Raw genomic sequence first — 27,696 nt, 5'->3', positions numbered from 1 at the left:
GCAACGTCGGATGCATGCTTCATTGGCTTGTGCATTATTTGAGCAACCAGGTTGCAACATAAAAAATGCACGAACAACCAACGGCATCCTTGGCAAAGGGCAACGTCAACGGCACAGAAGCAATCGGTGGCAGTGAGTCAAGAAACTTCTTTTTGCTACGTGGCGTTGTTAAGGGGCGCGCCGCCAACACACACACACACATCACATATACAGAGGCGAACTACATGCGAGAAACAAGCCACAGTATTTATGACGCTGCGGCTGGCAACGAGTTTTCCCTGCTCTCCCTTTGAACACGGGCTGACATCGAGGTGCCACGTCCACCCATAAAACACAATCAAGCATAAAAATGCAGGGCGGGCACTTAACCCAACGACGACGACGACAACGACACGTCAACTTCTTGTTGTTGTTATTGTTGCTCGTCGCGTTGTTTAAATATTTTAAAATGTTTGCTTAGCCGTGGGCACTGGTTGAACTTGTTGTTGGAGTTGTTGGAGTTGTTGTCGTTTATTTGCTTATGTAAGTGTTGACGCTGCGTATTAAAAATGCATGATTTTAATTGCAGTTTGCACAACGCGTCGTATGCGCAACATCATTTGCAGCGACTGCATTTAATGTTGCGCATACGCAACGTGCTCCAATTTATGAAGTCTTTCTTCTCTCTCTTTCTCTCTCTCTCTCTCGCTATTTTTCCTTATCCCTGCCTTTTCAGGCTGTTTAAATAATATTTTCTCTCTTTTATTTTGCCATTAGCCACGCGTTGGCCTCATTCGAATTTCCTTCCTTCCTCTTGCCCTCTTCACATGTTCATTGTCTGTCGTTTTGTTTATTTATTTCTTTATTTGTTCCGGCTTGCATGCAACACATACCGTTTGTGTTGTTGTAGCTAAAACTTCTATTTTCCTTGCCACCGCAAATTTTCATTATGTTTTTGGCTTTTACCTTTTCTATTTTGTTCTTTTTTGAAGCAATCAAAAAGCTGAGCTGCTACTCACGAGCTTTGATTATGTGGCCAAAGCGAATGCAAAGCTGACAGCTGCAACAACAACGTTACATAAGCTACTTAAAAACTAGCGTTTGTTATGGAAAATAACAGCAAATTAAACGTGGTTTACTATATAGTATATACAAAAGCAAGCACACACAGCAGTTGAATAAGCTCGCTTTTAATACTCTTGAATTTCGATATTTATTTAAAGTGGCATTTTGATGTAGGGTAATATGTAACACCTTTTTATTGTCTATCCTTCATTTCAATATTTACTTTGCTATTTCAGTTAATCTTCAAAAATCCTATAAGTTTCTTTCAAAATAAATCTATATTTTTGATGGTATTTTGCTATCAATATATAAACAATATTTTATGCCTTTTTCTTCTTATTTATCGCTGTTTCTTTTATTTCACATTTCACTTTTTCACTTCATATTTATCAATTTCCACAAAATCCTCATTATTTACTTTTTTCTTCAAGTTTTACCTTTATTCACTTTCTTGTTTTTAATCTGTATTTCTTTGATTTCACATTGGACTTATTCACCCGCTTTTTTTATATCTTCAAAATTTGTTTTCATTGCAACTTTTTCCTCATTCTTTATTTTTCACTTTTACCCGTCTGTTAATAATTATATTCTATTCTTTGAATTTCCCACACACTCTTCCTTTCCCTACTTATCTCTCATCTTCTAGCCTTTATCTTTCCCTGTGCGCAATTAGTTTGGTTGTCATTGCCCTGGGACATTAACTTTGACTTTGACTCGATACAAATTGGTTTCCAAAGCCATTTTTCCTCTTCAAATTTACTACTTTCGCGTTGTTTTACTTTCTTTCTTTCTATCCCTGTCTCTTTTTCTCTACCTATCTATCTCTATTTCTGTCTCTATCTGCTTAAAACTCGCTGCCAATGCTTTTTAGCTGATGTTGTTTTTGCTACATTAGCGACACAAATGCGCTGTGTGTGTATTTTGAAAGCAATTAAATGATATTTATTTTATTTGTGACGTGCACGCGCTTAACTACACACACACTCGCGCAGACACACACACACGCTCACGTACACGTTCAAATCCCAGAACATTTAATTTAATGAAATAACAAACAAGTTCAGAAAACAATGTCAAAACAGCAAAAAGCAAGCGAAAGAGCTAAAGAGAGAAAGAGCGTAAAAGGGAGGCGAGCAACAACAACAACAACCAGAACAACACTAATGGCAACTTTAATGTTTTAAGGCAACTACACATATATACGTATGTATATGTGTGTGTGTAATGCTCGGAGCCAGGCATAAGGATGCGCATAATGTGCAAAGTTTGCGACGCAAACTAATTTCAAAGTAATTACGTAGCACAAAAGTGTTGATATTAGACTGCAGAGAATAAGCAGCAGCCCAGCCCCAGTTAGAGGGGAAGGCCAAACCAGCGGCGAAGAGGAGAAAATGAAAACAGCAAACGTTTCAAAAAAACAAACACGATAAAACGTCATCAGCAGGAGCAATGAAAAAAAAAAAACCAAAGGGAAAGCGCCGAAAAAACGTGCAACACAAATGCAATGTCCAAGTTTCTGTTGCTGCCTACCTCAAGCTCTCTCTTTCTGCCTCTGCCACATCATCAGCTAAAAACAACAGCAAAAGGCAATATAAAAAATATTCTAAAATGTTGCTGTCACAGCTTTTGACTTTAATGTGAGTTGTGGCTGCACAGGGAGTTAAACCTAGCAGAAGAGACCGAGAGAGAGAGGTCGAGTAGATGCGGTGGTGTGGCAGAAATTAAAGACGCTCAAAACTTTTGTAGCTCCCCAGGGTGTTGTCTAAGTAGCCGCTTCTTCCTCTCTCTCTCTCACACACACACTCTCTCTATCTTCCTCGCACACAATTTCTATTTATTTGCGTAATATTTTACAATTTTATGAAGTAAACGAAAGGCAGGCGAAATATGAAGCCAGCTAGAAGCGTCTGCAAGGAGTTCAAAGACTTCTTCAGGCGCAAACAGGAAGGCAAGGCACAGACAAACACAAACACACGCACACACACAGTAAGCAAAGTCAGCGGAAACGGAAGCTGCCACAACAACAGAGCACAGAGTGGAGCAAAAACAAAAGCAGCTAAACAGCTGCAGCTACAACGAACAACAAACAACCAACAACGAACAACGAACGCACTGAGCGCGCCAAATAACAAAACAACTAAATACAACAAAAGCAAAAGTTTTTGCAACAACTACACAAACAATTGCCACGCACACACTCACATTAACACTCACACACTCCCATAACAATAACAATAACAAGCACAACAAAAATACGCACACTTCTCCGGCTGAGTACACATGTCTGCGCTAATGCAATGTTTTTGGCTTTAGCTCTTGGCTTTGGCTTTGGCTTTAAAGCACCAACCTCTCAGGCCACTTAGTAAAATTTAATGACAAGTAAACTTCGCTCTCTAATCAACGACAGCAATCACTTACACTTTGTTCATTGAAAAGAAATAAAGACGAAAAAGGGAATAAAATAGAGTTAAATGTTGTCTATATAATTTTCTATTTTCTATTTCGTAAGCATCTAAATCTAAAATTTGAAAAACCAATTCCAAGTCTAGATATTGAAATAACATCACTGTTTAAAAATAATGTTCGATCTAAAATTGCGCTTTTTTTGACTACATTTTCTGCTGTAAATAGAAAGGACAACAAACTAAATAAATTCACAAATAACATTGTTTTCGTAACACGAAAAGTAACAAGGCATACTTTGTGTTAGAAAAATTTGAATTAATGATTTATATATATTTGTATTGAGCCTCAGTCAAATTAAATGACAAATTAACGCATACTCACGATTCAGAGAGGCATTACTTACAAATGCGACAAAATATAGTGAATATGTATGTATATTTATTTAAACTCAACTTCCTCGAAATCAGATTCACTCTCTTAAAAGCTCATTCTTAGTCTTGAAAAAAAGAAATCTACAATGAGCATTGCAGGAAAATTAACAAGGAATCTATTTCCCTTGGCATAACCTCAGCTATCTTATTAACATATTTAAACCTAACAACTAAAAAAATGTATACCCAATTCAATTACTTGACCCATTTACTTGATAGGAATATGTAAAGTTATTTTTACATTTTTTTTCTCTAAAGAAGTATTTGACTCTAAGACACTAAAATTAAATAGATAAATTCACACTTAACACTAACTTAATAATGGTTGATAAATGATTTCGACCCACTCGTTTATTTTAACCTAAACTATAACAAAATTCGTGCTCCAGTCAATTGATCCACACTCTTTTCGCAGCCACATTCATTCTCCACCTTTTAGAGAACATGCCCAATACATTTTCACAAGCAATTAAAAAAATGCATTCGCGTATATTTTACAAATTTCATTAAGTGCATCACTTGGTTTGGAAAAAGGCCGGACGCCAATAAATTGCAAGCTTATGCGAGGGTAATAACAATTTTCGTAGCACACATTTCTTCTTTTTTTTTTTGTTTTGGGTTGCGAGTAGGGGCGCAAAAAATTTGCAATTAAACAAATAAATTTTCCACCATAAACCTATTTGGGCAGTGGGGCGTGGCGCAGTACCGCAAAGGAGGCGTCGCAAATAAAAAAGAGAGAAAAAATGACGTAATTTACCTCAATTAACGCGCCAGTTGCGTCGATGCAGAGGCTGGGAAAGTGAGGCAGATACAGCCCTGGGGTGTTTGTTCACATCTCAATGTAGCCCTGGGAGGAGTATCCGCCTGTCTGACTCTGTGTGTGAGAGTTTAATTGCAGCCAATGGTCAGCAACGCCATTTGGCAGCAGACAAACCCGTAAACGTGAACGTAACCGTAACCGTAACCGTAACCAATAGCGCAGATCGTTGTGTAACGTGCAACGAGAAGAAGCACAAGGCGACAGGGCTATCGGCATTTGCGGGGCACGCTTTAGAGTCCGGCTCTAGCTCGTCGGCTTTGGGGGTGGTGGTCTTGCTTATGCCAATAACCCTTCTTTCGCTGCTCATTATTATTAATATAAGATCCGAAATTGAGCGTGCTGCGACGAAAAAGGGATTGCTAGAAAACTAGCCGGAAAGAGAAGAAAGATCCAAAAATGTCTCAAAAAATAGAAAAAAAAACAAAGAGAGAATAAGAGAGAGAGAGAGAGAGAGAGAGAGAGAGAGAGAGAGCGAGAATTGAGGCAGGCCATCACAGCTGTTAAGTGATGAAGTCCCCTCCCAACCTATGATCACAGCATCAGAGCATGGCTCTGGTGATCCCTTTTAACCCTACGACAGTGGTGTCGCTGGCTTGTTTCGGCTAAATAAAAAGTAAATTATTTCATGGTATACAATATTTAATTAGTGATAGATATTAAACAATATGGCATTATAAATAAAAATAGTACAAAATGATCAATAATTCTACAAGAGGATAGTTGCAATATTTCTTTTAAAGTTTCTTTTAAATATATAATGTATTTTAATTTCAATGCTTTGTATTATTTCATGTATCAAATTTTAAACTTCGCTTTAATTTTGTAATTTATCTTCAAACCTTTTTTTTATAATATTTAATAGTTTGAATTTTTTCGTATGCTTTTCTATAAATTTATAATTTCGTGTTTGTACATTGTAAATCGAGGTGAAAGTATAAAGTGTGCGTTTCGCAATAAAAAACTCACCAACAGAACTCCTGCGGCGGCGATCGATCTCCGACGAAGGTGTGCTGGAACAGTGCTAAATTAAAATAAAAAATACAACTTTCACCGAAACACTTCATATTGTACCTACGCGAAACTGGTACTAGTTATTCAATATAATTTGCATACGTTTTAATTTTTGTTTTAATTTTGATATTTCATAACTTGGCACTGATTTTCATAACTTATTTGTTTAATTTAATTTAATATAATAATTTTCGTTTAGGCATTTTGCCTTCTAAGCTTTTAGCTGTTTTGTTTTATATTTTAAATTTTTTGTAACTTGTGCACTTCACATTCAACAATTGTTTTAAATTCTAAATTCTCATGGCTCTACAATTTCTTATTTAATTTCAACTATTTCATTTATATTTGTACATTTGTTTTGTTTAATTCTTGTAGCGCTTCAACTTTTTTAATTTGTTGTTTTACAATATTTTAGCGCTTTTATTTTTAATTGAATGTGGCACAATACATGTTCTAATTTTAACTTTTTATTTTTATTTTTTTTATCAACAAAACAGCTGCGCTAATTCCTTTTGATTTTAAATCATTTTATCTTTTAACTTTTGAACTTAACTTTTAACTTTTATTTTCTTTTTTTTTTGTGCAATTTTGAAATTCTGCAATTGCAGTAGCGCTTTTAAAATTACTGTGAATTTTAACTATTTTTTTGTGAACAAATGAACTTTCAATTTTTTTTTATAATTGTTCAACTTTTAACTTTTTAGCGTATTCATTTTTTTAAACAATTTTAACTAAATTAAATTAAATTTAATTATTTTAACTTTTAATATTTCTGTGCAATTTTTGCGATTTTTGCTATACTGAATTTTTCTCAACATGTTTCATTTTAACTAGTGCTGAGCGGCGCTACACTGTTGAGCTTTTACTCTATCATATTGATTCACTATTTTTTTGTTTTATACAATGTAGCGCATCATTTTAAACTTTTCAGATTTGGTTTTAAATTCTCATAAATTCACTTTAACACTCACACACTTTTTGTAAGCGATCTGGTCGCTGATGATCAGGAGTAAAGATGAGATGAGATGATAAAGATGAGATGAGATGATAAAGATGAGATGAGATGATGAAAAAGATACTGGTGATGATTAAAGTTGAGGTTGACGACGCAGATGCAGGCCAAGAAGTCGCAGGGGTGCTGCGCTGGCGGCTCGAGCAGAGATGCGCTCGCTGGTGCTTTGCTGGCCGCTACTGCGGCAGCCAAGATGGCGCTCAGTGGCGCTCCGCTGGCCGCTGACGCGGTAGCCAAGAAGACGCGCACTGGGGCTCCGCTGGCCGCTATGCGGCGGCAAAGGTTGCGCAACGGGCGCTCCGCTGGCCGCTATGCACGCAACGGCGGCGCTAAGGGTGCTCCGCTGGCCACTATGCGCGCAAAGGTGGCGCCAAGGACGCTTAGCTAGCTGCTATGTGCCGCAATGAGAGCACTTTGGCGCGCTTTACTGGCCGCTAGGGCGGCGACAAAGATGGCGCTTAGTAGCGCTCCGCCGGCCGCTAGCTTAGGCACTGTCACGCTCAAAAAGAGCCAAACCAAAAGCAGAAAATTTCGAAAACGACCTGTGTAAACGACAACAATAAGTAAAGAACACCTACCAGAATCTATTACTATTTATTCTTACCAAGTATCAAATGCACTAAGAGAATTCTAACCTCTAGTGTCTTGTGGTATAAATTTTTACACCAACCAATATGCGTCTATGCACGCTGCCGGTCACCAGAAAAGTGCTTTGACCGGAACCAGCCTAGCTTAAGCTAGCTGCGCATGCGCGTGGTGACACAAACGTCAAAGCTGAGCTTTCCAGTGCAACTCGCTAAACGTCAAATGAGCTTTTCAGCGCAGCTGATGCACTACTAAAAGCTCGGCTTTACAGCGCAGCTGATGCACTTAAAGCTGCGCCCTTGGTTGAAATTTAACTTGCATACTTTTAGGAGCTACTTGCAACAACATGAACCTTGGCTTAAACTCAGCAGACTTTTAGGCCGAATTCAATACATGTTGCTGTAGGCGCCGTTACAAAACCCCCCCGCTACAATCAGACTAGGGTATTCCTTTTCAATAGATACCCTAGACTGATACCGCCGGAAGCAACATCATTGTCGAATGTCCTTGACATGATAATTGCCTAGCAAACGGCCTTGCAAATCCTCGAGCTCGTAATTCGAGTTGCCGAGTTTTCTACGAACTCGCGACTTTACAAATGCAGGACCAAACTTTGCATTATAGCCAGTCTGGAAGCAACTTTGCTTGAAATTTCGACGGAACACTTCTTGTCCAGGCGCGAAAGTTATTATTCTTGACCGCAAATTGTAACGCTTCTCGTTCACATCATGCTTCAGTTGCATCAGCTTACATGCATTCTTACGGATCAAATCAAAAGAGTCCTGTCGATTAAATACTAATGATCGATCATCCAACATGTTTAGCTTACTAAGTAATGCATATGTCGACCCAGATGTAATCATGTGCTGACCGAAAGCCATGTAATATGGAGAAGTACCGATGCTCGAATGCACGGACGATCTCAAAGCACAGCATATTTTGCTTAAGCTTTCGTCCCAATCCTTTTGATCTGGACGCAAGTAAGCTCTTATTCCCGAAATTACCGAGCGATTAACTCGTTCGGATGCATTCGCTTGAGGGGAATGAACAGCGGTGAACATTTGTTTTACTCCATACTGTTTCAAGAGCTTTTCAAACGCCTCAGAGCGAAACTGCGATCCATTGTCAGAGACAATAGTTTCTGGAACGCCGAAAGTCATGAATAGTTCTCCTTCCAGATATTTAATTACGAGAGCCGCGTTTATTTTTTTTACTGGCTTAAGGAAAACATATTTTGAGAAATGATCTAGTACTATAAATATTCCAATATTTCCACTCCTTGATCGGGGATACGGTCCAAGAAAGTCAATAAAAAGGCGTTGGAAAAACCGCTGACTTTCAGGAGCTTTACCCAAAGGAGGTCTCAGAGCATGATTTGGTGCTTTCGTAGTTTTACAAACTTCACAAGCGTTGATGTAAGCTTTAACATCAGAAACGAGACCAGGCCAGAAATAATATCTCCTCACTCTTTCGATGGTTTTGTGGATACCACCATGTGAGCACAAAGGACTGTCATGCGACTGGAAAAGAATTTCAGGGACCAATTCTTTTGGTATCCAGAGTTTCCAGGCATACTCATCGTGAATCTGCTCTCCTGTCAAATGCTCGGCCTTACGATACACGTAGCCACTATCAACTTTTAAATCCGGAAAATTTGTACTATTAGCTTTTACGCTATCGAGCAACTCCAAGTACTCTTGAGACTTGAAATGTGGCGAGTCTAAATCCACAATTAAACCCTGTCGTAAGTCTATGGCAGCCACGCCATCTTCATTCACTCTCGACAGAGAATCTGGTACCACATTCATTGTGCCTTTCCGATGTTCTATCTTAAAACGATACCTTTGTAACGATAATGCCCAACGAGCTAGACGTGAATTTAAATCATGGTTGGACATCAGCCATTTTAACGAAGCATGATCAGTCACAATGGTGAACTCGTGACCTTCCACGTAAGCACGAAAATTCTTCAGTGCTACAATCGCTGCTAAACACTCTTGCTCGGTGACAGTGTAATTGCGTTGAGCTTTGTTGAGTTTTTTCGAAATGAAAGCCACTGGACGTTCATCTCCGTTCTCACTCAATTGAACTAATACTGCCCCAACGCCAGATTTACTTGCGTCGCAGTGTATTGCGAATGGCTTAGTAAAATCAGGGCTGCATAGCACGGGAGCTTCACTAAGGCGTGATTTCAACACGTCGAATGCTGTACATGCTTCCGGTGTCATACTAAATCTTCGTTTAGTGGTCATTAAATCAGTTAAAGGTGAAGCTAACGAGGCAAAATTCGGAACGAACTTGCGATACCAACCGCACAAACCCATGAAGCTTCGCAAACCTCGTAATGTTTTCGGAAGTGGAAAATCTTTTATCGCTCTGACTTTCTCTGGGTCAGTCTTAATTCCACCGTCTCCGATTATGTGGCCCAAATAGCGCACACGGCGCATGCAGAAATGACTTTTGCCAATGTTGATTGTCAGACCTGCACGCTCAATGTGGAGAGCTATCTCTCTCAACACCTCCAAATGGCCATTGAAGCTAGATGAGACTATAAGCAAATCGTCTAAATATACAAATACTTCATTTCTAAGATGGGCCGGTACTACCTTGTCCATCAATCGCGACATAGTGCTAGTCGCGTTACACAATCCAAAAGGCATAACCTTAAATTGATATAACGGCCTACCAGGGACAGTGAAAGCCGTTTTATCTCGGGCTTGAACCTCGAGAGGCACTTGCCAATACGCATCCTTTAAATCTAAGCTGGTGATGAACTCAGCTTTAGGTAGTCTACTCAAAATGCCGTTAATTTGAGGAAGTGGATACGCATCTTTCTCCGTGAAGCTGTTTACTTTACGGCAGTCTAAACAGATTCGCACTTTGCCTGGTTTTGTTACCATAACGATTGGAGAAGACCAGGCGCTTTCTGACTCTTCTATCACTCCCAGATCCAGCATCCTGTCTATTTCAGCATACATCGCCTTTTCTACAGCAGGCGAGACTGGGAAATGTCGCTGCTTAATAGGCTTAGCGCCGCCCACATCTATAGAATGCGAAATTAAATTCGTCTTCCCTAATCCCTTTCGAGCAAATGAAGGAAAACACTCTATCACAAGAGCTAGCTTGGCCCTGTCACTGCTCGATAATTCATGTTGGTCCTCATCTTCAACTTTGGTGTTAAAATCTTCGACACTGGCTACTTCTAGATTTTTCGGAAGAAGATCGTAAAGCTTCCAGAAATCAATACCCAAATACAGGTCTTGTTTCAGGGATGGAACAATATAAACTTCTAAGAGTTTTTCAAGATTAGCGTACTCTACCTTAACTTTCATCCGCCCTACAACTTGCTGAAGTCTTCCATCGGCAGTGGTTGCGCTTTTCTTAATTTCTTTAAATGCGATTTTATTCTCAATAATTTCTTTGGCTAGCGCTCCTCCGCAACAACTTATTGAAGCCCCTGAATCCAGCAGACCGTACACAGTGCGATTGAGAATTCGAACGGACAAAAATGGTCGAGGATCGCTAGATCCAGGTGAGAGTGTGCCTATGTGTTCTAACCCTAGCACACACTTTTTGACCTGCTGCCAAAACGATTTAATGCGCTTTGTGCTTCGAGTTTTGGATTTCGTAAAATCTGGTGAAAAATCATTTGTAAGAACGGTTTTCTCTTTCAATATTGGTATTTTTTGATGTAGTAATAAACTGACATCGTTCTGTAAGTCCGGTAAAATTTTCACATTTGGTAATGTGTATGGTGGAAGTTGTGAGACTTCCGTCACTCGTCTGTCATTGTCGCTTGGCTTCTTGAGGCACTCGAAGTCTTCGGTTTGTACGCTGACTTCGATGTGCCGGGCTTGGAGTTTTTTGAGCACTTGCCACAACTCGGCTTGTACGTGTTAGCTGCTCCACAGCCATAACAAAAGACTCTTCGGTCTGATACGCAATCCTGGTATCGGTGTCCTTCCTTACGGCAATTCCAACATACCAAGGATAGAGCTTCTATGTCTAACTCGCTTTCGCATTCTGACTCAATACTCTGAGTTTGACAATCTACAACCTCTGCGACTTCACGTCTAAATGGTGTCCTTTTTACGTAGCCGTGAGACTTTTGGACATCGTCCAAAAAGGTTTCGCGTCGACGGCATATCTCCCTCAAATCTGACACAGTTTTTACGTCTACATTTAACAGCTCATGCCGTATTTCAGGCCTTAAATTGTTTTTAAGGACGCGAACGACCTTCAGAGTAGACCACGGCACTTCTAACTGATCTATTAACACAGATAAGCCTTCGTAAAAACTGTCAAACGATTCATTCGGTTTCTGCTTTCTGTTCCTAATAAGCTCCTCTATGTCACAATCGTCTCGTGCGATTTTGAACTGTGATCGCAAGGCTGCGCACAATTCTTCCCATTTCACATCATAGACGCTTTTGTGGTAACGCCAATAGAATTCGAGGGCCTTGCCTTCGAATAGTACGCTAGCATGCTTACATAGAACAACAAAATTCCCGCCTAAGGTCTGATGTGTGAGTGCCTCTGCTCTATATATAAAATTGTCAACGGATACTCCTGTTCCAGAGAATTTCATTTTCCAACCATTTAATACTTGCACTACCTTGTCTGGCCTATTTAATAGGTCGGATACATGCGACATTGGAGTGCCAGAATTGATCCTTGCAGAGTCAGCATTGAAGTTTTGCTCTCTGACATACTCAGGCCTACTTTCCATTCTCTGCCCTGTTGGAGGTGTGCTGGTTCTAGCATCGCTATTTGCTGGAGTCGCGATCAACCTTTGCACACTATCTACGACCGAACTCTGAATTAGTTCGGCCATCCTCTCGGAGAGAGTAGTGAGCAATCTTCTCTCCATAGCGAGCAAGGAAAGAGCATTCACGGATTCAGGATTCTCTGAATCACTTACGCGTATGTTCGATCTCATTTGCGATGTGCTAGCAACGTCATCCGTCACTGAATCGCTACTCCGCTCTTCTGCCTGACGGCTTTTAGACTGTGAGCGAGTTTGCAACCCTTGAGTATTCGATGGCTCAACTGGCCTGGATTGCACTTGACAAACTGGGCATTTGTCCTTCGTTTTAAAATGCAATTCTATGCACTTTTTGTGAAACTCGTGGTTACATGCGGTTCTATACGCCTCTGCAACGGACTTAATTTCCTTTTTGCATAAAGGACATGAAGCGATAGGCAAGCCCATTGCTCCCTTGTTCGGCGATCGAGCAACACTCATTTTTCAAAGGGAACGAAACAAACTATAGAGCTAATAAATGTTTCCAGAGTCGATCTTAATCGAAAATTATCCACAGAAGAAAAAACTAAAAATTTACTAACCAACGAACAATGTATATAAACAAAAAAAATAATAAATAAATAAATAATAAAAATTAAAAAAAATACAAAAATGGTACTATTCAAAGGAACCAAAAATAACGTAGAGATATAAAGAAATAATTCATAAATATTTTTAGCCGATAACAACGCCTGACAACCACATATCGTAGAGTAATTTCATTCACTACCAAAATTCTCAAAAAAAAAAAGAAAGAAATAGAAATAGTGTATTAAATGTATTTTCCATCAAAATTAGACCTGATTTACGGACAACAAAGCAGTTTACAATACTTTTGTTGTATTCCAGCAAATCAGAGAAGCCTAATTCCTAAGAAGAAGAATTTCAAATTTAGGTATTCCTCAGTCATTCGTGGTTGTAGCATTTTCCAATTAAAATGTCTACATATTCCAAGCCGTCTGACATAAAGAACATTAAAATTTGAACTGTTTCACCAATAATGAGGAATAAATTAAACGGGCCAAATAACCAACCGTAGTTGAATTCATTTGTATTTCCTCATACAAATAAATTCCGCATTATTGGCAAATTCAATAATTAGAAACGAAAATTCGAAAGAAGAAGAATTCAATTTTGGATATTCTTCAGTCATTCGAGGTTGCAAAATTTTCTAAACAAAATATTTACACATTCCATTCGACTGACATGAAGAACATCAAAATTTGTGCTGTTTCACCAATACTGAAAATTAATTTAAATGGGCCAAAATAATCTACCGTAGTTGAATTATTTTGTATTTCCTCATAAAAATAAATACTCCATTATTGGCAAGTACAAGAATTACAAGGGAAAATTCCTACACAACTTTTCCTTTTCGGCCTGCTTCACCAATGATGAAAAACAATTTAAATGGGCCAAATAACCAACCGTGGTTGAATTTATTTGTATTCCTCATAAAAATATATACTTCATCATTGGCAAATACAAAAAAATTAAAAGGGGAAAATTCCAATCCAACTTTTTCTTTTTGGCCAAAAAGGAACTGATTGTGTATTCCTTCTTGTAATCCATAACAAATTTGAGATAAAGTCGAATTTTTGAAAAGAAATGAATGAAAAAGAAAATGAATGAAAAGAAGATAAAAAGATTTTAGAGTACGATATTTGAATTTAACCGAGAGTCTTAATGAGTATTTACTGTACTCACTAAGGCCCCACGTTGGGCGCCACTTTTCTTAATTAATAATAATTAATTATAACTGTAACGTGCAACGAGAAGAAGCACAAGGCGACAGGGCTATCGGCATTTGCGGGGCACGCTTTAGAGTCCGGCTCTAGCTCGTCGGCTTTGGGGGTGGTGGTCTTGCTTATGCCAATAACCCTTCTTTCGCTGCTCATTATTATTAATATAAGATCCGAAATTGAGCGTGCTGCGACGAAAAAGGGATTGCTAGAAAACTAGCCGGAAAGAGAAGAAAGATCCAAAAATGTCTCAAAAAATAGAAAAAAAAACAAAGAGAGAATAAGAGAGAGAGAGAGAGAGAGAGAGAGAGAGAGAGAGCGAGAATTGAGGCAGGCCATCACAGCTGTTAAGTGATGAAGTCCCTCCCAACCTATGATCACAGCATCAGAGCATGGCTCTGGTGATCCCTTTTAACCCTACGACAGTGGTGTCGCTGGCTTGTTTCGGCTAAATAAAAAGTAAATTATTTCATGGTATACAATATTTAATTAGTGATAGATATTAAACAATATGGCATTATAAATAAAAATAGTACAAAATGATCAATAATTCTACAAGAGGATAGTTGCAATATTTCTTTTAAAGTTTCTTTTAAATATATAATGTATTTTAATTTCAATGCTTTGTATTATTTCATGTATCAAATTTTAAACTTCGCTTTAATTTTGTAATTTATCTTCAAACCTTTTTTTTATAATATTTAATAGTTTGAATTTTTTCGTATGCTTTTCTATAAATTTATAATTTCGTGTTTGTACATTGTAAATCGAGGTGAAAGTATAAAGTGTGCGTTTCGCAATAAAAAACTCACCAACAGAACTCCTGCGGCGGCGATCGATCTCCGACGAAGGTGTGCTGGAACAGTGCTAAATTAAAATAAAAAATACAACTTTCACCGAAACACTTCATATTGTACCTACGCGAAACTGGTACTAGTTATTCAATATAATTTGCATACGTTTTAATTTTTGTTTTAATTTTGATATTTCATAACTTGGCACTGATTTTCATAACTTATTTGTTTAATTTAATTTAATATAATAATTTTCGTTTAGGCATTTTGCCTTCTAAGCTTTTAGCTGTTTTGTTTTATATTTTAAATTTTTTTGTAACTTGTGCACTTCACATTCAACAATTGTTTTAAATTCTAAATTCTCATGGCTCTACAATTTCTTATTTAATTTCAACTATTTCATTTATATTTGTACATTTGTTTTGTTTAATTCTTGTAGCGCTTCAACTTTTTTAATTTGTTGTTTTACAATATTTTAGCGCTTTTATTTTTAATTGAATGTGGCACAATACATGTTCTAATTTTAACTTTTTATTTTTATTTTTTTTATCAACAAAACAGCTGCGCTAATTCCTTTTGATTTTAAATCATTTTATCTTTTAACTTTTGAACTTAACTTTTAACTTTTATTTTCTTTTTTTTTGTGCAATTTTGAAATTCTGCAATTGCAGTAGCGCTTTTAAAATTACTGTGAATTTTAACTATTTTTTTGTGAACAAATGAACTTTCAATTTTTTTTTATAATTGTTCAACTTTTAACTTTTTAGCGTATTCATTTTTTTAAACAATTTTAACTGAATTAAATTAAATTTAATTATTTTAACTTTTAATATTTCTGTGCAATTTTTGCGATTTTTGCTATACTGAATTTTTCTCAACATGTTTCATTTTAACTAGTGCTGAGCGGCGCTACACTGTTGAGCTTTTACTCTATCATATTGATTCACTATTTTTTTGTTTTATACAATGTAGCGCATCATTTTAAACTTTTCAGATTTGGTTTTAAATTCTCATAAATTCACTTTAACACTCACACACTTTTTGTAAGCGATCTGGTCGCTGATGATCAGGAGTAAAGATGAGATGAGATGATAAAGATGAGATGAGATGATAAAGATGAGATGAGATGATGAAAAAGATACTGGTGATGATTAAAGTTGAGGTTGACGACGCAGATGCAGGCCAAGAAGTCGCAGGGGTGCTGCGCTGGCGGCTCGAGCAGAGATGCGCTCGCTGGTGCTTTGCTGGCCGCTACTGCGGCAGCCAAGATGGCGCTCAGTGGCGCTCCGCTGGCCGCTGACGCGGTAGCCAAGAAGACGCGCACTGGGGCTCCGCTGGCCGCTATGCGGCGGCAAAGGTTGCGCAACGGGCGCTCCGCTGGCCGCTATGCACGCAACGGCGGCGCTAAGGGTGCTCCGCTGGCCACTATGCGCGCAAAGGTGGCGCCAAGGACGCTTAGCTAGCTGCTATGTGCCGCAATGAGAGCACTTTGGCGCGCTTTACTGGCCGCTAGGGCGGCGACAAAGATGGCGCTTAGTAGCGCTCCGCCGGCCGCTAGCTTAGGCACTGTCACGCTCAAAAAGAGCCAAACCAAAAGCAGAAAATTTCGAAAACGACCTGTGTAAACGACAACAATAAGTAAAGAACACCTACCAGAATCTATTACTATTTATTCTTACCAAGTATCAAATGCACTAAGAGAATTCTAACCTCTAGTGTCTTGTGGTATAAATTTTTACACCAACCAATATGCGTCTATGCACGCTGCCGGTCACCAGAAAAGTGCTTTGACCGGAACCAGCCTAGCTTAAGCTAGCTGCGCATGCGCGTGGTGACACAAACGTCAAAGCTGAGCTTTCCAGTGCAACTCGCTAAACGTCAAATGAGCTTTTCAGCGCAGCTGATGCACTACTAAAAGCTCGGCTTTACAGCGCAGCTGATGCACTTAAAGCTGCGCCCTTGGTTGAAATTTAACTTGCATACTTTTAGGAGCTACTTGCAACAACATGAACCTTGGCTTAAACTCAGCAGACTTTTAGGCCGAATTCAATACATGTTGCTGTAGGCGCCGTTACAGTTGCCCAGCTTCCGTCTGGCTGGGGCGGGGGGAGAGAGAGAGGGAGAAGGAGAAGGAGACTGTACATTTCGTTCAGCTGAATTTTATCGCCGCTCTTAATGACACTCCAAGTGTTTGAGTCTGTTCCTCAGCAACTTAAACGCTTTGCCAAGTAATGACCATTGGCAGCCAAAACATATCGACCCAGGGGCGTTTGTACCTCCCCTCCCCTCGTTCTCTCACTCTCTCTCTCTCTCTCTCTTTTTGCCTTGCCTGTTCCAAGCAGAGAACACGACTATCTGTCTGGTCATTTAATGTGCATGTAAATGCGAGACAACCTCTATCCGCATCCACCTGTCGTCTACCGAGCCATTAAAGTTCACTTTATGTGCGCCATTTTACAGCAGACAAACTTCTCAGTCGATCCCTCGAACCTCCTCCATCTCCTCCTTAGTAAATAAACAAAAATGGATGAGCACTTGGTCAGTCGACCTGTGTCTCACACTGCTCCTAATTGTCTAGCTGATGCGCCAGGGAATGGGAATGGCACTGGACAAACGAGACAGCTGCATAAAAATGCTAATTTTATGTTCAAGCATGAACAACAGATGCTTCTAAAATCGAACGTAACAAGACTAACAGATACCTCGCAACAGACATTGTTTTACTTTTGTTCAAATTCAAATTTGAATTGAATTTACTTGAATTACATTTGAATATAAATGTATTTTATTGATTGGATTTTAAATTTAGCAACAATAAATGCAGGATTTAAAGACAATTAAAATTTTTTAATTTCATTATTTTAAACAGAGTTTGTTTTACTCCAAAAAAAATCGTATTTTAATTTCCTAAAAAAGATTTAAATTTAGCAAGTCTTGTTGCAAGATTTTAAGTTCGAAGTAACATATTTCTCCATACAGTTTCAGTCGTTTATATCCCACTTTTTAAAGATTACACAGTACAGCCCATCATTAGCACTAACAAGTTTTGACCTGTAAATATTAAGATGATGTCCACAACGACGACAGCAGCAGCAGATAAAATGGCAACAGCTGCCGTCTATAGGCCATAAAAGAACTGTTTATGAGCGTGCTCCGAATTGCCAAAAATGTTCGTGCCGATGGCCTCGAAAGCAAAAGCAAAGTTAAAACAAACAGCAAAAACTTTTCAGCTTTCTACTTTGACTTAAACACGATCAAGTCAAAGCTGCCTAAGCTGCAGCACTTTTCCAACAGCTTAACTGCAGCAAAATCACATAAAACTAGGGGCTAAAAACTTGAAAAGCTCTTCAAGTTGAAGTGCCAGACGGGTATTTGATTAATTTGCAGTCTCAGCTGATTATCTTCTTGTCTAGTTGCCAATCGGGTTGTAAATTCAGCCTGCTTATTTGTAAAACAATGGAGAGAGAGAGAGAAAGAGAGAGAGAGAGAAGGGAAAAGTGGCATAGAAAAGCTGTGTCATCTCAGACGTTTAAGCCTAATTTGTGCGGCGAGCTAAAGCTGAAACTGAAACTGAAGCTGGAGCTGATGCTGTGGCAATTACAGTTAAAGGCAATTTTACCTTTTTGTCTCTCTATTTTCTCCCTGCACCCTGATTCTCTAGCTGGCCATTTAGCTCTCTATCTCTAATCACATGGCAGGCTGCAATCGGCTTTTGTGCTGGTGCCGCATCCTGTTGATGGCCTCGTTAGTTGAGACTTAGCGTCCGCCGCACAGCCAAAGCACAATACAATCAACGCTACACACACACACACACACACACACACACACGTATACAAAATACAGACTCACACACGTGTTGGCACGGTTGGCAATAAAAATGAATGTCCTGACGTGCTGAGGGAATGAAAAATAAAAAGAGAAGCGCACAAAAAAGAAAACGGAGGCCATCAACCGAAGGCTTTCAAATTTTAGCTGCCATTTTGCATTTAATGCCTCGCCCAGCAGTAACAAACAGCAGCTTCTCCAAGGATAAGCAGCTTTTATTTACGGCCAACGGAAATAAAATAAATAAATATAAATTTGAGTGAAATAAACGCTTGTGGGCTGTTTGTCCCTAACTACAATAAAAGGGCCTTAAATTTAATTAGAATCCAGGCAAAAGTGCGAGAGAAGTAAGCGCCACAAAATTTATTTTTTAACAATTTTAATGGCTTGCTTCATTGGTGCATGCAACTAGTTGCACAGCTTGCACTTTAATAGCGCGACTGCAGCCGGGTTACGGCAGTTTAATGGCCATTTTGAAGGCATAAATCACAGAAAGAGGGATGCCATGATATACGAGCCAATGCCAGGCAATTTTACTTGATTATACAACAGCAAAATGCACAAATAGCACATTCGATTACTCATCCACATGAAAATTGCAAACTGCATTACAAGATGAAGCCTTATGACAGAATAACAGATATTCTAGAGCTTGATGATGAAAAGATTAGTAGTCAATGCTTGCGTGATTTTTATTTGAAGACAGCAATTTAAGTAGCTTATATGTTTAAAGTATTCATAAAGATATTCACTCGTTTATAATACATCATTTATAAAGAAAAATAATAATCATAAATATCATATATAATAATATTTGAATAGTATTTATTAAAACAAAAAAAAAGTACAGTCGCGTTAGATACCTACTACCCAATTTCAATAAAAGCAAAACCCTCCAGTACTATTTTGAAAATGAAATGCAAAGTTTTAATACCCTTCTACCCTATGGGAAGAGATATATAGAAAATAAAACATATAACAATAATAATATAGTCAAAGAAAGTTAGAAAGAAAATTAAGTGAGGAGATAGATAATACACTTAACTTCAAGAGAAATCTTGAAATTCTTGGATGAATAAATTTAAATGAAAAGATAACTTGTAGGGAAAAACTTTGTACATTAATATTTAAGCTGCAACTACTCTTAAGCAATCTAATGCGCATACAGAGTATATAAAAAGGAAATGCACACGCAAAAGATTTAAAGGCTTAACTCTCATTAGAGAGCATAGAACAGCAATAGATATGGAGATACAGAAGTGCAAAAAAATAAAGTGAAAGGAGGAAGCAGAGCTCAAGTCAAATCGTATCGCAAGTGCAACAGCAACAGCAACGACGAGTATTGCAATCCTGGGAAGCACTCGGAAACGTTTAAGTGCACTTGAGTGGATTTTAATGGACTTGCAGGATTCGAGTGTGTCTTGTCGCTCTAATCAAGGCTTTTGTCAGCAGCTCTCGCTCTCTCTCTCTCTCTCTGTCTCCCTCTCTGTCTCTTTAGGTGTGCGTGTGTGCTATAAGTTTTGTGCGTAAGAATGTTGCAAATGTGTCTCCCACAAATGCGAAGCACTCTTTGGAAATAGACATTTTGTATTGTCGTTATCTGGCATTGAGTTCTAGGCGTCTTAATGAGCTTTGAGTGTGCAATCAACGTGCTGCAGCAAAATCAGCAGAGGGAGCAAATGTCATTTACAATTAGAAATAGTGCTGCTACAAAATGCCTTAATCGGCAGGTTGCTCTGCTGTGAATTTCCACCTCAATTGAGGCAATTATTGTAATTCATTTCGTATCATAATTGCAGCAGTAAGCTAAACTAAGTAAAGATACATTATAGTTACCTGTAGACACATTAAACAAATGAAATATTCCCAGTTACGGCATAGTCTTGTCTTCAATCCAGTTACTTTAAGAAATTTGAATAGTCAGATACTCGTTGCTCTACTCAAGCAGAAATTCACAATGTCGAGCAACTTAATTCTGATATTTATACGTAAATGCTCGAATTTGTAGTTGTTGCTGGCAAACCGCACGATGGGCAGCATTATCGTTTCAAGCGCCATTTGCTGGACCAAAAACATGGACTTATCTTTTGGGGAACTGTGTCTGGTTTTTGAAACTCCTTCTCCATCCACCAGCCTAAAGGCTAGCTAATGTGGTTCTGGTCTGGCCTGGTTTGGTAATTACGCACTAAATACACACGCCATTTGCTGCGTCATGTTTGAAGCGCTGATGCGTGGCAAGGGAGAAGAGAGAGGAGAGTGAAGAAGGGGCTTTGCCGCAAGGCAACAATAACGAACGAAGCAAAAAGCTAGGAAGTGGAAATTGAAGAGCTTGTTTCGCTCAGCTTCTATTATGCTCGGTGCTTATTGACTTCTTATGCAAATAAACAACAACATGAATATACGAGTACACACACACACACACATACACACGCGTAGGCAAAACAACAGAAGGAGGCTGTTGAGTTCGAATAACAGCAAAACGCACAAGTTAAACTACAAGCAGAAAGGGAGCGAGTGTGGGGGAAAGTATGAGTATAACTTGTAAATAGGCCAGGATTTCTTGTTACAAATGCGCCATTCAATAGCAACGTGAACGACCCACTCAATGGTTCGCCTCGCACTTCTATGGCCTACTTCATTAATATTTATACAAAGCCAGCGAGTTGTGCTCCTCTCTCTCTCTCCCTCTCTCTCTCTTTCACTTTGAATTTCTAATACATAACAGAACACAAAAAAAAAGAGAAAATGATTTTGGTTTTACAGCAGCAATGTCTGCTGTCGACACAACACTAGTGTGGGTTGCATGCCGCCAGTCAAGAGCCAAGCCTGATGCCACATGCCACAGTTCCTTGCCTTGCTTCGTCCGTCTCTAAATGAACTATAAATAGGCAAAAACAGTGGCGTCTGTTTTGTTTGCTTTGTTTACGCATTGCTGATTTTGCATTTTCCAAATGAGAATAATAACAAAGCCCACTAAATGCTATGCTAAATTATACCCTGCATTATTAATTTGTAATACAAACTAGAATAAATTCAATGAATTTACTTTTTCATAGCTTTCAATGAAATGACTTTAGAAATTCTCTTGAAATTTGTCAAACGCAAACTCCACTCGACTTTGTCATATTTTCTTTTCTCATTTTGTATCTGCAGGGCATTTGCTCTAAATATGAAAAGATAAATATACATGTTTGTATTTTAAATGCTTATTGTGATTTCTGTGAAATATTTGCACAAATTGCTAAAATGCTTATCAGCTCAAGCATTTCATTGGATTCTCCATGAAATGAAAGCTTAGCATTTGACAGTTTCAATGATAAATATTTTAATTATTGTTTGCATTTGTTTTCTTTTGCAGATTAACACAAGTGTAAAATGCCAAAAACTGTCGAGAACTGAAATTGCAATGCTTTTTTTTTTTGAGGTAAGTCGATAAAAAGAAAATTCATTTTATAAAGCACTGTAAAATCCATAAATCTAGCATAACAAACATTTCAACTTGGCTGAGTTTTTTGTTTTGGTCCGAAGCGTAAATTCGAATGAAATTTTGCCATTGACATTGGCCATTCGCATTCGCATTCGTATTTGCCATTGCCATTGGCACACGATACTTCGAAATGTAATTAAAATGACATCAAAGTAAGTCGAGAATTTATAGATATATCGACTGCTCTCTCTCTCTCTCTCTCCTTTGTTTCTCATTCCATTCCTTCAACTCTGGTTGATTTTACGGCCATGTTTGTCTGTACAAAATGTCACACAAATCAACAAACTGGCAGCCGTCGAAGCAGAAAATTAATTGCCAACATTTCAAAAGTGCCAAACGCTTTTCAATGTAACACACAAATTCTATTGAAACTCATATGAGTTGCATAGCAAAGTCGCATCGCAAATTTCTAATTTGCTTGATTGAATTGACAGTTTTTGCTTCTTTGCATAAGTACAAGAATTTCGGCAATTATTTCCTTTGAATTTGACCCAAGCTTTTGACGGAATTACGCACAAAAAGGTATAAATATATACTTAATTGAAGTTTAATATTTGCTATCGATTTGAGAATTTAATTTGTATATTTTTTAACCGACATCAATGTGCATTGAAGATTTCCTTTCTGATAATTTTATTTGTGGAATGGAATTTGTGTATTTATTGATATTTTATTATTCATTAGCAGTTCTTTGATGAGTTTTCTTTCAAATAGCTTCTAAATTGACTTTAATTAAAATTCAAATTAATTTTTTTCAAAGATAGTAACCTTTAATTAGGTTTATTTATTGCAGCAAATAAGCAGCTAATTTCTAAAATAAATTACAGAATGGGAAAAGTTTTCAGTAGTTTAAACTCTAAAAGCAATGCAAACTAATTGCCAACTCTGTCTCTGAAGTCTGAATGCGACTGATGAACTAACTCAACCCTTGTTCACTATCGAGGTTAACTCGGTGTTTGCTGTGTTCGCTGTGTCTATCAATCGGTAACTCGCTGCAATTGATGCTAACTTGGCCAAAATGAAGTTAAAGCTGCTTTTATGAGTTCAACGTGCCATGTAACTGGCGCTTCAATGTTGTCGCTTGCTTTCTTGCTTCCTTCCTGCAACTGCTCCACTAACTTGGCCAACAACCAAGCACGTTTTGTAGTTGTTGCATTTGTCGTACATCTTTGTTTACTTTGTGCTCATGTAACTAACGTTAACGTTGGCCCGCTCGCTTCTCCCCACTCAGCGCTTTCCCACCAACTCGCTCGCTATTTTCGCTCGCCCGGAAGAACGTTGTCCAGAGTAAGGAATTTAATTTACCAGCAGCAACATAAAAAAGGGCTGAGTGCAGAGTATCCGCAGCAGTCCAAGGATCAAGATACACTATGGAACACGCTCGCATTTTTGTTTGCTGCAAAATTTGTTTGCACATTTGCTTTAAAAGCAAAGCAAACGCCACATTTTCGCAATTAATTTGTCATTTCGTCGTGCAAATATTTCTCCAAACTCTGCGACAAACTTGGTTTTGTTGCCCGGAACCGAAGCCGGATTTCATTGTTTCCCCCAACACAGCAAATTCACTTGCGCTGGCGCTGGCGACGTTCCATTCTGGCCACAACAGCTTAACGAATTTACTTTTACTAACTTTTGTGAGATATTGCATTTATTCTCAGACGGAAAGCAATGTAAAATATTAACAAAAGCTGAAAGCTTGCATATGCTGCAGCTCTTTGCTGCTGCTGCACTCTAATCCATGACTTTTATCATATTTACAAAAGGATTTTGTGCATACGCATACACAAAGCTTCCCTTAAGCCCAAGTCTATGTATGTGTGTGTGTGTGGGTGGGTGGGTGAGTTGACCATAAAAAGACACAACGTAAATGCATTTATTCATGAGAAATTTCTTCACTCCACCTTTTTCTTTTTATTTTGTACATACTATTTGCTTAAATTGCAGCTGAGCAGAATGAAAAGCGTCACTGGCAAAAGATCAAGCCAAGGCAATCCAGTTGCCAGGAAGGACCGCAACTAAATCCAAATGTAACTCGTCCTAATTGCATTACAAGCCAAGCAAGCAGAAAGACAAGCAAAATCCAGATAAAATGCATACAACAAGCTAAATACTAAAATTCCAGCATAGCACTTCTCTGTAAATTTGTTGTTAAAATAAAATATGTTACGATAAAATAATTGAATCACTCAGTTAAATAGTCAACTTTCGTTTTGTATTTCTATTTATTTTTTCAATAAACAAAAATTCCCTTTACTGCGCAATTTAGAATGTGCTCGATGAAGCTCTATGAAATTCCACAGCTTTATTAATTTGCTGCACATGTTGAATTTCTTTTCAAATTTGGAATTCGTAACAAGTCTAATAATTTACATTTTGTTGCCTAAACGTTTTGCAAACACAAATGGCTTTTATACAAAAATTTAGATGGAAAAACCAAAAAAATAAATGTAAAATGTTTCAAATTTACAGCTTTTTGCAACGAGAAGCAACTCATGCATATTAGACAACAAATAAATACAGGAGGAGATGACGACAACAAAATGTAAGCGCAGACCAGGTCAAAACTTGAGGTCAGAACAGAACAAAGCCGGCTGTCAAAAGATTTCGAGAAAAACAAGACACACACACACGAACAACAAACAGGCTAATAAGCCTTGGCCAAGACAAGGGGGCAAAACGGGCTGACAACTGTCTTAGATACACCCACAAAAAGGAAAGATACAAAGATACATTCTGGCATATGTTGTCGAGTCATTGTTGTTGCTCTGCTCGTATTTGCATAGAAAGCTTTTGACTTTCGCATGAGCATAAAAAATAAATGGCAAATAAAATAAATTATATATGTATGTACATTGTAGGGAAATTTTCTTTTGGCCAGCCAGGATAAACATGAGACAAGCCTCTGGCAAACAACAGAGAGAGAGAGAGAGGCCAAGTGTGTCCTTTCCTTGGGCATTGATTGCCATGTACCAACTACAACGTATACGTAATATTTTCGGGTTTTGCAAGCCAGTTACCACACAGCTAACTTGCCCAGTTGACAGCTTCAGGCGTAGCCCAGACTCTGGACTCTGGACTCTGTCACTGGCCAGGGCTACGTGACTGTGACACGACCAATTAGTGTTGCCTGCCGAGCATCGCCTGCTGTGCTCGACACACACTCACACACTCAACTCACTCACTCCACTTGTGTCCAGGCATTCAATTTAAAGACTTAAAGCTTATGCAAATCCCATCAACTGCAGCTAACTGCAAAGTACAAACTGCAAACGGCAAACGACAAATGCCTGTAATTCAAGGCACACAAGGCGTTGAATTCAACACCTTTCTTCTCCTTCGCTTTGCATTTTTCTTTGGCACTCACATGCAGTGTCTAACGCTTGCCTGCAAATTAGAGGATGAAGTCGCCATTGTTGGGAGGCTGCTGTTTGTCATTTGATGACCACTCGAAAAACATTTTCATGACGTTCCCCATTGTTGAACTTTCTTGGAAAGGCAAAACACCATGACTAGACCAACTTTAAGAAGATACCCTAAAAAGGTAGACATATAATATCACAATAATAAAGCTCTATAATTATCGTGACAAAAGTGTTGCTCTGCTATATTTTTTTTTTTTTGGTGATTAAGAATTTTATTAAAACTTTAGTTGAAGGCCACCTTATATTCACAGATTTATCGCGTATTTAATCACTTTTTAAACTTTGCAACAAGCAATCAAGACACCCAAGTGCAGAGCATAGAAAAGACTTGACAAAAAGGAAAAGAAGTGAAAATCATTGAGTTTAGTTAGCATCAATCGAGACCAAAAGGCGATGGCAGTAAACTTCAAAGTGAATAAAGCTGCCAAAGTACAAAAAAAAGCATAAAGGAGACAACAAAAAAATGTGGCAAAAAGGAAGGCTAAAAGTAAACAACCATTATGCACTCAACATAAACGATGAAGGATGGGAGGAGAGCGTGGAGAGGCGGCTGAAGTGAGTGTTGTGGCATCGAGAGGTTTGAGTAGTTAAGGGGCAGCATGAAAACATTTTACTGCCGCACACACACACACACCACACCACACAGCACCAGAAAAATAAACAATTTCATAAGATATGCACAGCAAAAGCATCAGCAGCAGCAACAACAACACAACCAGCGCTTGAAAAATATCTGAATATATATATGTAGGTACAAGTAAAATGTGGCAAGTTTGGGCCAAGGCAACCGCAGGGCTGGGCAGGCAGCAAATAATGCAAAACAAACAGAAAACGTAGCAAAAGTATGATAGTGAGGGGTCGTATTTTTTTGTTTGTTGTTGTTGTTGTTGCCTGCTGCTGCTGCTGCTGGGGAAGTTGGAGTGAAAGTAACGCAGTGGCGACACCCGGCGACGAGACACTTTGCCGCCAACGCAAATAAACCCAAAAAAAAAAGCAGCAAGAGAAAGAAGAAAAATTGGGAGAATGGGAATGAGGATGGAAATGGGGGGAGGAACGTGTGCCGGAAACTGCCGGCGACGACGTTGGCCACTCAGCACAGCGTTTGACACTTGACGCAAGGACAACGTAAGGACAATGGCGACAACGACAACAACGAAGACGAAACCCCAGTGCGTCAGAGTGTGAGTCAACGAGAAAACACTCTCTGATGCAGGCTGTGAAAAGCGCACAACAACAACAATAACGAAAAAAATAATAATAAAAACGAAAAAGAAAAAACATAAATAAATATTTCAATTTTTGCGCAAAAATTTCATGGAGATAAAATATTGGCGGTGGCGAGAGAGAAAGGACAAGGGAGAAAATACAAAAAAAAAATTAAATCCACACGCAGAGCCAAACACACACACGCACGCACACTCACACACCCGCACAACACTCAGTTATAGGGCGTAACAAAGTGCTGATAAAGCGAGAAAATGGCACGCGAATAACAGCTGCGGGTTGAAACAGTCGTAAATAGTCTGGAAAACGTATGTGAAAAGCCCAGATCCAGCTCGAGAGAGCGAGAGAGTGAGAAAATGTCGCACATAAATTTCAGTATTTCGGTTTTGTCAATGGAAACCAGTCTGCGGTTTACTTGCCCAAATAACCCGCAACACATGAACGAGATAAATGCTGAAGAGTGTCAGAGCGGGGAAGCAGGGCAGGAGTTTGGTTTGTAGGCAGATGAAAGGGTATCCGAGTTGACAAACCAGCATACGAATACACAGTGTGTGTGTAGCAATTAGATGGCATCTAATTTCCAGCGCAAAAATAAAGAAAACATGCAACAAAATTGCTCTGTTCGGTTCACGTAATTCGAGTGCAAATTTTCATTGCATACCCAACAGGCGCAACCAACTGACAGGAAATACATTCGTGTTGTATTTTGTTTGGCATAATGAAGTGTATGTGTGTTTAAAGTACATCAGCGTTAAAGAGAGTTATTGGTATTTATAAAAACGAAATGCAGTCATTAAATTTAACAAAATTATACTCACATTATTCTTCTGCTTTTATATGACATCTGAAAGAGTAAGGGAAAAGATATTTCTATATGAATTTAAGCCTGCAGAATATGTAAAAAATGTATCAGACAAAAGGAAGGTATCTCCGACCCGACATTTTAGTATTTTAAAGTATATCTTCGGTATATTTGTAGAATATGATTTTTAAATGAAAATGAGTCAAGCACACTCGACTATAGCTTTCTTACTTGTCAATAAATATTTCAAAAAAATAAACAAGAAAATTACATCTAATTTCCATATT

The 27,696-nt window shown here is 38.5% G+C and overlaps 1 protein-coding gene across 1 annotated transcript in view; it reads left to right on the top strand.

Moving 5' to 3' along the window:
- Window positions 1-24,654, top strand: part of LOC117565367 (uncharacterized) — a 54,013-nt gene extending 29,359 nt beyond the window's left edge. Inside the window, exons 3-4 of the mRNA XM_052002054.1 lie at window positions 21,833-21,898; window positions 23,906-24,654. Coding sequence (XP_051858014.1) covers window positions 21,833-21,898; window positions 23,906-23,980 — 141 coding nt within the window. The 3' untranslated portion in view covers window positions 23,981-24,654. The remainder of the gene's footprint in view (window positions 1-21,832; window positions 21,899-23,905) is intronic.
- Window positions 24,655-27,696: the final 3,042 nt, after the last annotated feature.

Source organism: Drosophila albomicans, chromosome 2L, assembly GCF_009650485.2.
Source record: "Drosophila albomicans strain 15112-1751.03 chromosome 2L, ASM965048v2, whole genome shotgun sequence".
Taxonomy (NCBI): domain Eukaryota; kingdom Metazoa; phylum Arthropoda; class Insecta; order Diptera; family Drosophilidae; genus Drosophila; species Drosophila albomicans.
The sequence above is the reverse complement of the archived record's forward strand: the minus strand, read 5'-3'. Positions and strand labels throughout refer to the sequence as shown.